Raw genomic sequence first — 15874 nt, forward strand, 5'->3', positions numbered from 1 at the left:
AAAATAGAGTAAATAGATAGTTGCTTCTTTGTAAGGAAGAAGGAGGGAGAAAGAGATCTCAATAAAGGATTCCAACCCAAAACATTGACCAACACTTTCTATCCATGTCTGATCCACTGACTTCCTCCAGTAGCTCATTGACCTGCTCCTGCTTATTTGCACAGAATTTGATTTCCCGAGTTCAAGTAAGTAAATGACATGAAGGCAGATTTGTTACAGCTGTAGATGGGAACATTAAATTACAAAAATTATTTGAGCACGAAAATCTTTACGGTGGAATCTTTTAGACGAGAAGATAAACCGAGGTTATACTAAAGTAAACCATTAATTATTTTGAAAGTTGGATTACATTGTTGTTTGTGGACACCATGTGCACGACTCATTTGCAACACTTCTCACTCTGAAATAGCAACAGCGTTTCAATCGTCCTTTACTGGGTGTAATGTGCTTTTATGTGAGGCCATGAAAAGTGACGCACAAATGGAAGTTCTCCTTTTTCATTTTCACAGACCGAAAGGATGGAGATAAATGGGAGGTCACCCACTTTGGATTTAAGCGTGAGAGAACGCTATAGTACATAAATGGCAAGAAGGTAGGATTGGTGCAAATTGAAGAGAATGCAAAGGATGGCTGGAGAAAATAATTGAGAATATCAACAGGATCTGATTTGCCGTTTGAAGACGCAATATTCCAAGGAGTCGCTGGGTTTATGCTATAGACATTTGATTTGATCACGGAGCACTGCAAATATTCTCGGCATCAGGCCCTAGGAAGGATGTTGGCAACGAATGGAGTTCAGCGCAGATTTATCAATATGACACCATAATTTAGACAAGCGATTATATTGCAGAGCAATATATTCTGCAGTATTTGGGAGAAGAGATGGTCTGATTGAAGCTTCCAAGATCGTAAAGCGAGCGGATACCCATTTCCATTGATTGAGATGAATTTCCATTCATTACCTCCGCTCATGGAATTGTCTTTCATAAATGACTGATGCTAGGTCAATTATTAATTTTGAATTTGATATAGTCAACCAAAGATATTAATATGGACGCAGCATGAGGCTGGGTATCTGGAGTCAAAGTCACATATCAGCTCTAATTTTACTGCATGGTGTAATAGGTTTGGCAGGCTTAAATGGACTTTAAATCAGCCATTGCAGGTCAGGTTTTTATGAAGAAGCTTTTGCTCCAACCAAGGTGAAAAAAAATGTTTAATGGACAAATATCACTGGAAAAATGAAGATTTTGCTTCCTGAACAGATATGAATATATTTTATGGATTTTGGACAGCTGACCATAAAAATCACCTTAAAATATCCTAACACATTTTAACCTTTTTTTTTAAACTTTATGTCATATGTTACGTCGACTTCAAACATACAAAAACCACGAAGTGCAACATGTTGTTGAAAATTCTTTTTCTGAATTCACACTTGGACGTCTTCCCTGCTGATCTTGGTGCAGTCAGTGATGAACACGGTGAAAGGTTTCACCAGGACATTGCAACCATGGAAAAGTGATTTCAGGGCAACTGGAATCCAACAATGCTGGCTGACTATTTTTGGACACCGAAAGGAGGGGCATCAGATGCTGAGCACAAACTAAGATCAGCAGCAAAACGTTTTTAGATCAGTTGGACAAACACAATGTGTCAGTGTCATTATGCTAAAATCAATAAAAATTAATTTAATCTTAATGTTTCTTCAACTTCAACGTGATAGAGAAAATCTGAAATTATCTTTGTGTCCAGTTTGAAGTTGTCCATCATAATCCCAATTTTTTTTTCATTAAGTAAACCTTTTGAAAAGATTTGTTGTCCAGTGAGTGAAGTTAAACAGAAGGATCTGCAAAAACTGGGATGCCTCAAGTCTGACATTTTGGTTACCCGTGTTTTACACATCTCAAAGAGGCATTCCCTCATCATCAGCTCTGTTTACATTCATTGAAGAACTTCTGCAATGTTGCAAGAGGGTCTCAATATTCTGGCATTCAAATAGCACAGCACTCCAGTCATTTCCAAGTCATGGTTTATGCTTTTGTTTACTGGTTGGCATAACTTCCCTCATGAAAAGTGCATGTGGGTCAAAGAGCGTACAGCACCATTACTTACCTTGATGAACAGATTAAACTTCCCCACTTGCTACAATTAGAACAAAAATGGCCTCAGCTTCCAAGTAATATTGGCCCCAGGGTTAAGTATGCAATCTTGAAAACTTTATAAAACTGCTGTTGAAGTTACAGCTACACTGGCTGTAACACTATACCCTGAAATACCAATTTGATTTGTTGGGGCTGAACATTTTATTTGTTATCGATAAACAGATACTTTTACCATCAAATAAATACACATTTTTTGGCAGATTTTGCCTTGCACAAAACTTGAATTAAATTTAAGCCAAGTGGCACTTACCTCAACAATATCTGAATTGGTTCTGCTTTCATGGGGTTCATTGTACTCCGTGTACTTGAGTAGAACTTTATCCATGTCAGTACTAGCATACTGGAACAATTTATTTGAACTGTTGAATATTATCAAAGCTATCTCACAGTCACACAGAACACTCAGTTCATAGGCTTTCTTCATTAATCCAAATTTTCTCTTTGTGAATGTGACCTGCATTAAGAAAAAACACAATATACAAAAAGTTATGCTCGACTTTGATATTATTAGAATTCAAGAACTGGCTACAAAAAAAAATTAAGTTCATAGATATGAAAATAATTCATTTAAATTGGATTCACATTCAATTTTAGATATCAATGGAAAAATACATTTGCAATCTCCCATCTTATATCTATCTTTCTTTGGCTTGGCTTCGCGGACGAAGATTTATGGAGGGGGTAATGTCCACGTCAGCTGCAGGCTCGTTGGTGACTGACAAGTCCGATGCGGGACAGGCAGACACGGTTGCAGCGGCTGCAGGGGAAAATTGGTTGGTTGGGGTTGGGTGTTGGGTTTTTCCTCCTTTGCCTTTTGTCAGTGAGGTGGGCTCTGCGGTCTTCTTCAAAGGAGGTTGCTGCCCGCCATACTGTGAGGCGCCAAGATGCACGGTTTGAGGCGAGATCAGCCCACTGGCGGTGGTCAATGGGGCAGGCACCAAGAGATTTCTTTAGGCAGTCCTTGTACCTTTTCTTTGGTGCACCTCTGTCACGGTGGCCAGTGGAGAGCTCGCCATAGAACACGATCTTGGGAAGGCGATGGTCCTCCATTCTGGAGACGTGACCCACCCAGCGCAGCTGGATCTTCAGCAGCGTGGCAGCAGATTACTCACAATCACTTTTTATAATGAAGGGCTTCAACTTTTTCTTTCATACATCGATTTTCATTTCTTTCCATAGCAAAACATGTTTGTCATCCAAGCTGAATCCGACAAAATTTTGATCCAACGGTCTTCCTTATAGAGTTTAATACGCCCATTTCATTTTGCACAAAATGTAATATTTATCTTAATCTAATTAGTTGCTAATTTCTTGATATCCAAGCTAAGCACTGAACCTCTTTGGAGCGTAGAAGGTTGAGAGGGGATTAAATAGAAGTATTTAAGATTATGAAAGGGATAGACAGAGTGGATGTGGATAGACTATTTCCGTTAAGAGGAGGAAAGATTAAAACAAGAGGACACGAGTTAAGAATTAAGGGGCAGAGGTTTAGAGGTAACATGAGGGGGAACTTCTTTACTCAGAGAGTGGTAGCCGTGTGGAATGAGCTTCCGGGAGAAATAGTGGCGGCGGAGTCAATTGTATTATTTAAGAAAAGGTTGGACAGGTATATGGATGAGAAGAAGATGGAGGGTTATGGGCATTGTGCAGGGAGGTTGGACTAGAAAGGGGTGTTTGGTTCGGTGCAGACTAGAAGGGCCTAATGGCCTGTTTCCGTGCTGTAATTGTTATGTTATGTTATATGTTATAACTTTTGAGAGATGCTTTTATTTTGTTAATACTTATCAGGTTCCATCAAAACTTTGAAATGTTCCATTAGATCATGTTGATTTATTTTAAACCAGAACAAGGGTCATTTATTTAAACAACAAGTGCTTGAAAAAAAAACACAAGTCGGCCAAGAGATGTGCAAAAATCCGCTCGAAAGTGGAGTACAACTATGATTGTTTCTGGGTCAAATCGTAACTACGCTGGGTATACAATCAGACACTTCTGGTCAAAGTACACTCTTAAAATAATTCTCACAAACATTAAGGAATCCGGACAGTCCAACATCTTGTAATAAACAATCCTCTACCATTATCTACCATCTATAAAAGTGGGTTAAAATGGACAAAGTCGCATTTATTTTAATTGAAAGATTAGCACAAAGCTCACTTGGGTTCTGCCTTCACATCTGCATGGCCAGATGGCCAGAAATTATCTGTAGGAAAATAACAGGACTAGGTCCCTTCTGAATTAAGCCAATTAATCCAGTCAATAAATAACACTTTAAAATATGCTAAGAATAACAAAATGTAATGGATACAGTTACAGTTCTACAGACATCACATGATTTATCCAGACTGGTAGGCAAATCAACCCACAACCCAATGAGTGTGCCTGAACTGTTTCAAGTATCCTGCTGTGGGAGGACACAGGAAACCATTTGCTAGTCTTATCACAGTAATCTTTGAATTTAAATTCAAGTTCCAAACCAAGTCTAGTTTACACAGTTATTGTTAAGATCTTGTTTCAACCAGTGTGGCCCCTCATAATAACACTGCCATTCTGTAAACCAAGTAGTATATTTTTAATTAACTCTTTAAAATAGTTTTTCTTCTAATAACAGTCATAAAACAAAAAAAAACATGAAGGGTTAATTTCCCTCTGTCCAACTGTAATTTAATCAAATTCCCCAAAATAAATTGATTAATTAGATTAATCTGGAAAAAGAATCATCTCCAAAGATGTACAATTTAAAACTATATATTGAACATTTTACAAATTAGTCAGGCTTCTCTTCCTTCCATAGACCTCTCAGTTGCGAACCAATTAGCAAATATTTTGTTTTTCTTTCTTATTTGTGATCAATAGTAACTAATATTAGGCTGCTGAGTTTCCCCAAAGGGGAATTCCCCTATCGCTGCTTATTTCAGGAAAGAGAAAATATAATGGAAGCATGCCAGGCAGACTATCAATCCATTCCCACCCACATTAGTGAACAAGGTTAGACTTGGCCAGCAATCAGTCTGTGGAACTGCTGGTGTTTCCTTTAGGTCAACCAATACCAAGTATAGAATTGTATCATCTGCTCGTTGTACATTTAAAGGTGGTGCTGCCGGAGAATATAGAAGTTTGGATGCTCGCTAAATGTCCTCTTCCACCTTCTAGGCACTCTATAATTCTGTCATGGGATATTATGCTCTGCAGTAAAAAAGGAGGAAAAACCCAACACCCAACCCCAACCAACAAACTTTCCCCTGCAACCGTGTCTGCCTGTCCCGCATCGGACTTGTCAGCCACAAACGAGCCTGCAGCTGACGTGGACAACTACCCCTCCATAAATCTTCGTCCACAAAGCCAAGCCAAAGAAGAAAAGCAAGGATACCCTCCTGATCTCCATCTCATTCTATTGGCCAGGGCACAGGCTCAAACTGACTGCCTTCACGTTAACCAAACCAGCTATTGGGTTCAGCCAGGAATTTAATTTTTAGTAATCTTTGAAGAAACCAAACTGCATTCAAAACATTAATCACCTCCCATTTATTGTCAGCATTATAAAGTGGAGACTCTGCCTAACGGAAGGCAAAAGTTAAAGAATTTCATCTACGTTACATTCTAAATGTAGTATATGTGACAATAATGGAATCTTAACCTTTATTTACACATGTAATCATCTTTTAGCTGCATTCCTTTTAAAATTATCCTTCACATTTTTCACCCTACTTTCCACCCTACCCAGAGCCAAAGTGAAGACTGAGACTCATGAAATGGCACTGATATCATGGGCTAAGGGACCCAGTAATCCAGTAGCTCAGAACTACTTATTGCCAGCATCTCAAGGCAGTGGAAAAATAGATCTTCAGATCCAAATTTTAAATGTTCAACATGTATCACTTTACAGCAGAATCCGGGCAATGGAAAGGAAACAAATGATATGAAAATTTCATGAAATTTGCACTCTTGCTGTAACACACCATTTTTATGATTATTTTCTGGGCTTTTGCATGAAAAATGTCTACTGGCACAAGTGGAGTTACATATTGCAGGCTAGAACGACGTCACTCCCGTGTTCTCTATCACAAAGCATTCAGCTTTGCACAAACCATATTGATCAGCTACAATTTCATGAATGCAGTTCACAAAATAGATGGCAAAACAATGACTTGTAAAGTGGCTATGAGTGAATTAGCCACATATCAGATGATCCTCTCAACAATTAATTTGAAATGGAGGCCAGAATTAAGATTAAGAGCAAATTTCAGCAAGAATGATAATATCTACAAGCAATAAACCAAAATACAATTTCATTCGCAAGACATACCATGTTGTATTTCAACTATTAAAAGGTCAGTGGAACGATTTCCCCTGGTTGCTAGACATGCTGACATCGTAAACATGAACCCTCTGGTGATTTAAGAGCCACATACGCAATATTGTGTTTCCTTTTTTTTTAAAGTTCACTCAATGTAGGGGACCCTTGCCGGTAAGGCCATCATTTATACCTCATCCTTAAATGTACTCAGGATGGCGTGGACGATCCACCTGTATAAAATGCTTCAAATCTTAGGGCTTTAGAGAGTTCCTGGGTGTTGAGCCGACAAAGTAACAACAATGTACTTTCGAGTCAAGATAGCTTGCGACTTGGAAAGTATCTGGATGACGACATTGAAGCTATACTGAAACCCATTTCCACAAACCATTTTCTTACCTGCCTGTTACGCTCATCCATGATCCTTGTAATCTGAATCTTTTTCCGCCCCATCGTCAACTTCCTTTTTCCAATATATCAGCGTGGAATTGTAGCTTTGACACTATTTAATATTCTAGTGCATGGTACAGACTTCTCTCCTTAACTATCTTCTGGTGGACCTGCTCAGCTTATTTCCTCTTTCAAAGCCTATTGTGAATAAAAGAAGAAAATGATGTTGCATAAATTTGGGGAAAAAATGCTGATCCATTAAGGAAACTTCACAATTATTAAATCTTATAGACAACAGAACAAATCAAATCTAAAAAGAAGTACCCCAGTGGTAGAGGAAATAAAAGGGCAATAATGCAGGTATTGAGATAACGTAGATACAGGACAAATGATTTCAGGGAATAAATTTTTTTATAAAACATCTAGAAAATGACTGTGGGTGTTTATATTACAACAGAGCGGATACAAGGATCATTTGAGAAGGTTCATGTTTAAATCATGAAAGAATAGATAGAAAGTCATTAGAAATGAAACAGACGCAGACACTTCTTGGAGGTGAGGAAGTCCCAAACAAAGAGACACATAACTTCAAATAAATTTTTAAGGTTTCTGACAGAAAACCTGAATAGATTTCTTTTAAAATGGAGGCTATAAAATGCAAACAGAGACTATAACTAAAGCAGAGACGTTATCAATATTTAGCAAATTTAAATGTTAGAAAACTTATTGAATATACATTAGAACAAAATAGTGTTGCCTTGGAAATAAAAGGTGCATATTGCCAAGGGTTATCTTGCATGCTATTTCTCTATTCAAATGCTTTGTAAATACTGACAACATTCCATCAGCCAGGAGATAAGGGCTCTGGAATATTGATGTTGAGAGGAAGAAATAATATTTAATTACCTCAAATATTTCAAAAATCAGTTTCCTTCAGCATAAATCATCTGATCTTATGTCAAAGAACTGAATTTCTTCACAGACCAAGAAAGCAAATGAAATTACCACATTTGATGGCATTCAAGACCCACCCGTTCCCCCCCACCCCCAATTTCAGCAGAGAATATTACAATTATTTTAAAATTTTATTTACAAGTAACCATTTAATGCTATTGAAATACGCAGCTACAGTAGAGCAGAAAAAACATGCAACCAGGACAACAGGAAAAATCATTTTAATAATAATACTGCTGTAATTTACAAAAAAAAAGCTGCTTAGTTATAGCAGAAAACGTTTTATAAAAACAAACTGCCACTGTCGGTCCCCACACTGGTCCCGCTGTCTGCTGTCTTGTGGCGGCCCACTATCAGTCCCTGCACTGGTCCCAGTCTGCTCTCTCCCGGCGGCCTGCTGTCAGTCGGTGCATTGGTCCCACTCTCTCGCTTTCCCTCCCCCCCACCCCCCCACAACAGCTTACCACCAACCCGCGATGATGATACTAGTGAGCCAAGCAAAGACACCATGGATCAGGTCTCACACACACACACACACACACACACACACACACACACACACACACACACACACGTACACGAAGAAGTCAGTTCAGTTGGCTAATCAATTTAGATCAAGGTAGGTTGAGCTGCACAACTTAAAAATCTTCAGGTTTGTACATCAAATATATCACGGGAATATAAGCAAATACAATCTGGCATAACATACATCATTTTTATGTCCAACTAATCCATTTTTGTACGATTGCAATAATCACAATCCAAAATTTGGTTTTAACAATACATTGACCAAGAAAAAAAATTGTTCATGAAGTAGAGACAAAAATTTCTTGTTTATTTTTATGAAGTAATAACATTGTTTAACGGGTTTAATGTCTCTTATAGATTGAACTTTGAATAAATGGGAAGTGTGGGGAGAGGGAGGGAGGGAAGGGAGGGGGGAAAATGGGGAAAAAATGACACTGTATATATTAAAGAGAAAAATGTCTTTGTATTTTGGTCAGTATGGTTTATAGTGTGAAAAATTTTTAAAAATTTTAAAAAAAGATGGTATTTTGTTCCAATAAAGACACGGAAAATTTAGGCCAAAAGAACAGAACCTCAGCATCTCATCTTAGGCACAGTATTAGGTGCAAAACCACCTGTGCAGCCTGGATACAAATTTCATCGGCAAAAGCAGCCACATCATTTTCTGCACATAACAGCACTCCACATATAACTTGGCAGCAAGCATCTAGGACTTTAGAACCATTCATCTCAATTAAAAATTCATCTCCGAACACCAGCAAGTTCAATGCATCTCCTGTTGTGGCACTGTTTATAACTGCCTAGTTCCACCGACCTGCACAACTTGCCTGGTCCAAATTCTTCTTAAATGTCAAAATTGAGTGAACAATATTTAGTTATGAAACACCCATCGACAGTGTTAACAGACATTAAAGTGTTGTAAAAAGTTAATTCATATTTGTTTTGAAACTTCTTTAGTCAGTATTGGCTGGTAGAGTAACCATTAGTTTCGGAATTAAACAAACTGAAAATTATAAAAATTGGATCTGGAAACTACAGGTCTGGACAATCATCAATCAAAAGGTAAAGTTTGAGTATAATCATAAATGAGATTTCACTTCAAAACAAAGATTTCTGCATTCCTTCAATTGATCCTAACAAAATGTAATCAATCCAACACGACAGGGCTAGAATTTGTCCTCTGGTGTGCAGCAATGTGTTCTCATCTCCGCTTTGTCCAGATATGGCTTAAAACCATTTCCTTTGGACAAGCTGGGCCATCAGCTCCAAAATGTTTAACCAGGCTGTGTATCATTATTTTTTGTAATCAATAAAGGCCAGTCACAATGAGTCAACATCGTAGACTTAAATAGATAAATTTAAATCCTTGGGATTAGAACACCAGTCCCGATCGCTGGCACTGTAACAGAGTTGTGCTAACCACTACGCCAACGTTGCTGCCCTGAGGCCCCGGCCCATTACTCTCATTTAGATAGATTGTTCACAAACATTCCTGCAACAGACCCTCTATTTGCCAATAGATGACATTACCAGGAAAAGATTTACGTGCCACATTATATTCGTTTAATAGTCGGATTTTGTGGACCAATTTTTAGGGTGAAATTTAGGGGGTGTACTCCTTTTGACTGCGGAATGTTCCTGCATCAGGACCCAGTGGAAAGTCTGCATTTGGGGCATCAGGAGCTCAGATCACCTCAAAATCTTCCTCCTTTAGCCTTCGATTATCTCACAAAACCAGAGTCAAATCAGGTCCTCCCTGTCCAAGGAGAAGAGTTCTATCTCTCCATATCTCTTCCTGGTTTAATTGTTCATTGGTTAACTGCCATGATCAAAATCTGCAATCCCTAGGAAGTGAAATATCATTGACCATAAATGTTGCTCTTGAAGTAGATTATTCCGCAGAAGAGGAATATCTGCAAACAAATTCCATTTAGGGTAAGCTTGAGTGCATTTAAACTTTAGGAATATCAAGTTGAGATGATGTGGCATACGTTATCTTTGACTGTATCAGTGTTTTAAATGTGTCCAAGAAGAGATGTATCTAACTAGTAAGTAATAATAACCACCCAATCCTAACAACAGCGGGCTACGTCAAGTGATAAAAGTACATTTTTATCGTAATCAATATAGCAGGGCCAAGAGATATCATCTAGGACAATAGTTTCCACTAATTTAATCCTACCACTTCTATGTTTTCAGTCCTCAGCAAATCAATAGAAAGAATGCTTAGATTTCACATTTACTTAAACCTACCAACAGCAGGTGTACAAGTGTTTTCTTCACCCCACACATTTGATGGTCACACGTTTCATGCATCACATGGGGCCTCCACTACTCCTGAGCACAAGGCCCCTGCAAAATGTAGTGGGCACAGCCCCAGGACATCACAGGAAAAACCCTCCCCATCATCAAGAACATTGACTGCTGTCAGAGAGCAGCTGCAATCATCAAGGATCCGCACCACCCCGCCTGCACTTCTACTCTCGCTGCGAAAGGGAAGAGGTGTAGGTGCCACAAGACCCACACCACTAGATTCAGGAACAGCTGCTACCCCTCCACCATCAGACTCCTCAACAACAAATTCAATCAGGGACTCTGACTATTGCATTTCATTGATTTTTTTTCTCCTCTGTAATGCACAGTAAGTTTACATTTGTATGTTGAGTACAGTTTATTTTACACTACCAATAGGTGGTAATTCTGCCTTGCCCATCTCTGCATTGTATGTGATATTATGCATGTCCTCCAACAATAAATCTGATCTAACCTATTTGATCTATGAATCTACTGGAGTGCCAACAATAATCTGCATTTGTACAGTGCCTTTTGCACATTGGAATATAGCCAGCATCCCTGACAAAAGACGTTTTCAACAACTATATTCAACCATGGCTTGCAAAACTCGACGGTCAAATGGTTGGTAAAAGTCCAACTTAATGCAAGTGTTGGAGGCCCAGAGGTACAGGAAGATTGATCACAATAACCACATCCTGAGGACCATTTATCAGTACAAGTGAAATAAAAACCCCCAATTGAAAAAGGCACAAATATTAACAAAGGAAGGAAATCTATCACCCTTAGTGACATGTTACCACCTCCTGAGCACAAGGAGGTGCTCCAAAATTACCATAATTCAAGATACTGTATTTAAACAACAGTTCAACCTGTCAGGAGTGCAAACTGTTGAACATAATTTTTTCAGAATCAGAATTTATTGACATGAACTTGTCACAAAATTTGTTGTTTGGCCACAGCATCGCAGCTCAAACATTCATAGAAACCACCTTACAAAATAAATAAAAATGTCAATGGTTCATTGTTCATTCAGGAATCTGACGGCAGAGGGAAAGAAGCTGTCCTTGTGCCGCTGAGTGCTCCTGTATCTTTTTCCTTATGACAGCAGAGTGAAGAGGGCATGGCCTGGGTGGTGGGGGTCCTTGAGGATAGAGGCTGCTTTCTTAAGACACCACCTCTTGTAGATGTCCTCAATGGAGTGAAAACTAGAGCCCATGATGTCGCAGGCCGAGTTAACAACCCTCTGGAGTTTTTTCTTGTCCTGAGTATTGGCACCTCCATACCAGGCAATGATGAACCAGCCCAAATGCTCTCCATGGTACACCTGTAGAGGTTTCTGAGACCATTTGGTGACATACCAGATCTCCTCAAACTTCTTACAAAGTATAGCTTTCTGCCAATACAAAGAAATTTCTCTTTGCTATGCGGAATTTAACATTCAGTGTTTTGAAGACCAAGTCTGTGTGACGACACTCCATGACAAAAGTTAGGAGGGCTCAGGGGACTTCCCTCTATGCCACTTGAACAAGATCATTTGCAAGCGAAAGCATACTGCGGGCGGGAATTCTCCCAAGAATGGTGCACTACATCAAGGCAATCCATCAGTACTTCTTCAAGAATATTACTCACATCAGTCTCTATTATTATGCTGGTAATCTACATATTGGGAGACGATAAACTCATGTTAAAATCAAGTCAGTTGCTTTTATCTTTACCCAATGTGGCAGGGAAGCATTGGGGACAAATCTTCCTCCTGGTTGAAATTCAACAATGCAGCTTAATCTAGAAAAAAAATCATTGAAGTGAAGAAGTTAGTTGATAATTTCAGGATACAAAGTCCAGACCAACATTTGAATGTTATAGCCTATTTAAGCAATTATGTTCTTATTGATAGAAACAACAGTACATTATGACATTTTATGTCACGTTCTCTTATTTCTCTGAACACCATTTGGGAAAAGCATTTTATTGGGTTATTTTCTGATAGCACACTTTTTAATCAGTGAATACAATTGCTGGAACTTGGAGCATTTATGTGAATAGAAGTGTGTAATTGGGTCACAAATCAAACATACAGCCTAAATGATCCTGCTCTTCAGCATAAATCATGCGGTAGAACAGTTCAGTACAGTGTGGTACCTTTGGCCAATGGTATTTGGCAGTCTTTTATAGTAGCAATCAATCCCTTTACTAAAGTGCATCTCCACCCCTAATAACATTCCTATTCCCAAGTTGCAGAGCCTTTTATTTCTTATTTCCTGCTTCATGTTAATTCAGAGGTTCTGTTCAAGTTACTATAAGGCATTGCATAAGAAAGCAGAAATTATTTTGAGTGCTTTGTGGAAATTTTTGAGCATGCACCCTTACTCAAATCAAGTTTATTGACATCTGATTGCTCAAGTATAACTCAATGAAACAGCATTCTCTGGTGCTCGGAGCACAAGAAGCAGACACACAACCAGACATAACACACATACAAACAATACATTCCCTGTTAGTAGGACAAATATTCATATATACAACTAAATAAATATTGCTTCATGAATATGAGAATCTCAGATGGTAAGTGTGAGCAGTTCCTTTGGTCGTTCACCATTCTCACTGCCCGTGGGGAGAAGCTGTTTCCCAGCCTGGTGGGGCTGGCTCTGATGCTCCCGTACCTCTTCCTCAATGAGAGCAGCTAAAAGATGCTGTGTGCATTCTCACTACCCCCCGCCTTTCCTTTTCAAAGTTCCTTAAAGAAATACAGCATGTTCTCCTTAATTCAGATTTATTGCCAGTGTACATACATGAATGGGAGGCCAGGGTGAGGTCTAAGCCTGATGTCCCATTCACCCATGGAAAGTACACGCTAATTCATTGCTTCTCCTTTCTCAATTTGGTCACCGCAAATGGCTACTGAACCATAGCGACACCTTCTCGTCATCGTCCCCTGTTTTCTCTGAGTTTGCTACATCATGGCACGACCGAGTGTCTGGCGGTATAACTGGATGGGTAGGCTGGGCTCGATAGCCTTGGTTTGAGCCTAAGAGAAGGAAACCTCCGATTTCAAACCTGGGCAGATGGGGCTTGTTAGCTCCAATGAAACACCCGACGACCTGGCTTTCACTGTCCCAGCTTGCTAGGCCATGGCAGATAAAGCCCAGGTGTAAAGCGTGGGGCCAGTAATGCACTCCACTTAAAAATCAATCGTACAGGCTTGAAGGACATGCCCATGTCTACAATCCTTATTAAATCTTCGTTCGTGAAGCCAAGCCATGACATACAACCCTGAGATTCTTTTTTCTGCGGGTCATGCTGAATTACCAGTTATTTATAGTGCAAAATAACTGTACATGGTGTATACTTGTAAACAAATGTAAACAGATAATGAATGCAAATCAACTGACTGCAATAGAGATGTTTTTTTTTTAATCAATAAAGTGCACAGGTCCTTAAATGAGTCCCTGATTGAGTTTGTTATTGAGGAGTCTGATGGTGGAGGGGTAGCAGCTGTTCCTGAACCTGGTGGTGCGAGTCTTGTGGCATCTATACCTCTTTCCTGATGGCAGCAGTGAGAACACAGTGTTCGCTGGGTGCGGTGGATCCTTGAAGATTGCTGCTGCTCTCCGACAGCAGCGTTCTCTGTAGATGTTGTCAATAGTGGGGAGAGTTTTTCCTGTGATGTCCTAGGCTGTGTCCACTACCTTTACTCTCAGGGGCATGAGTGTCCCCATACCAGACTGTGAAGCAGCCGGTCAGCACACTTTCACCACACCTCTGTAGAAATTTGCCTGGATTTCAGGTGTCATACCAAACCTCGGAAAACCTCTGAGGAAGTAGAGGTGCTGATGTGCTTTCTTCACTACACCATTGGTGAATTGGGTTCAGGAAAGATCCTCCTAGACAGTGTCCCCCAAGAACTTAAATTTTGCTCACCCTCTCCACCTCTGATCCCCCAACAATCACTGGATTGTATACATCTGGCTTCCTGAAGTCAACAATTAGCTCCTCGGTTTGGGTGACATACAGGGCGAGGTGGTTGTTGGTGCACCATTCCAATGACTTCCACTTGCATAATATTCAAGTTAGAATCCAAACTAGCAGAACGAGTGTAGGAATAGGTAACCTTTTAAGTTCAACTTCCAAATGGGAGTGTCAATGGAAATTCCAGGCCATCATTTAGTTTCTGTGACATGTGACTAAGATCATAGATAAATGTCAACATACCTGCTAACGTGCCTGCATTCCTTCCTTCAATGTCTGATGCACAATAACACGCAGGTCTCATTCCATCTCCCCTTTTCCCAATTTATCAGTATTCAAGTAACAATCTCTCTTCCCATTATTGCCAAAGTGGACAACCTCACATTTATCTACATTACACTGCATCTGCCCACTCTCCCAATTTGTCTAAATCATCGTGTACCCTCTTGTAGCTCACATTGCCACTCTAGCTTCATCTCATCTCCATCCAAGATAGAATTTCTCATCACATTAACAAAAGATGATCATTTAATCTTCACTGAAGGCAGCCTAAAGCCATGCATTTGAACAGAGGATTTTACAAAGAAAGGGCCACCTCTAGAAAGATTCTAGCAATTGGCAACTTGCACTTAAGCCCTCCACATCACGATATTCTTCACCGCTTCTTGCCAAAGCATCTTGTGAATCTTTTATCCAAATAGAGGGGCAGTCTCTGGAGTAAATGCTTACTGACTGGCTCTTTGAAAATCTTCCAGGCAAAACTCAGCAGAGGTCATTTGCACTGAAAATGACTATGGCCACATTATAAAGCAGCCGTACATTAAACTTAATTAGTATACAAAAAGAGACAAGGAAAGAAAACATTTTAAATATTATGAGAAAGGTACAATGCATTAATTGTATTGTAAACCTTGGCTCCCAGTCCGTCAGAGCATTCCCATCAACCTCGTTTTTTCCATTGGAACTACTTCTATGTTGCACTTCGTTTCCCTTTTCCCCCATCTGCGCAAGGGGAAATTTACGGTGGCCAATTCGCCTACCAGCGCATCTTTGGGATGTGGGAGGAAATCCGGCCATCTGCAGAAAAATCCAATCAGGCATGCAAACTCCACAGACAGCACTTGGGGGCAAGGATCAAGCCCAGGTCACTGGAAATGTGCAGCACGTGTTCTCTCTGTGGGGCCTCACATAGAATGGATCTTGAGAATTTTGTTTGGGGAGAAAAAAATGGAAAGATCAGCATTAAAAAAAGAGTTTCTAAAGCACATTTCTTTCTGGACTC

At 39.6% G+C, this 15874-nt stretch overlaps 1 protein-coding gene across 13 annotated transcripts in view; it reads right to left on the reverse strand.

The window, feature by feature from the left end:
• mef2aa (myocyte enhancer factor 2aa) overlaps window positions 1-15874 on the reverse strand; it is a 188326-nt gene that overhangs the window by 115654 nt on the left and 56798 nt on the right. For 11 of the 13 annotated variants that reach the window (XM_069910354.1, XM_069910341.1, XM_069910347.1 and 8 more), the window contains exons 2-3: window positions 6859-7047; window positions 2416-2619 (exon numbers count right to left, since the gene is read on the reverse strand). In XM_069910354.1, the coding sequence (XP_069766455.1) occupies window positions 2416-2619; window positions 6859-6912 (258 nt within the window). In that variant the 5' untranslated portion in view covers window positions 6913-7047. Of the gene's footprint in view, window positions 1-2415; window positions 2620-6858; window positions 7048-12255; window positions 12409-15874 lie in introns of those variants that run through there. The other 2 variants (XM_069910344.1, XM_069910343.1) reach the window with 2 other exon arrangements.

Source organism: Narcine bancroftii, chromosome 14, assembly GCF_036971445.1.
Source record: "Narcine bancroftii isolate sNarBan1 chromosome 14, sNarBan1.hap1, whole genome shotgun sequence".
In the NCBI taxonomy this organism is placed as follows: domain Eukaryota; kingdom Metazoa; phylum Chordata; class Chondrichthyes; order Torpediniformes; family Narcinidae; genus Narcine; species Narcine bancroftii.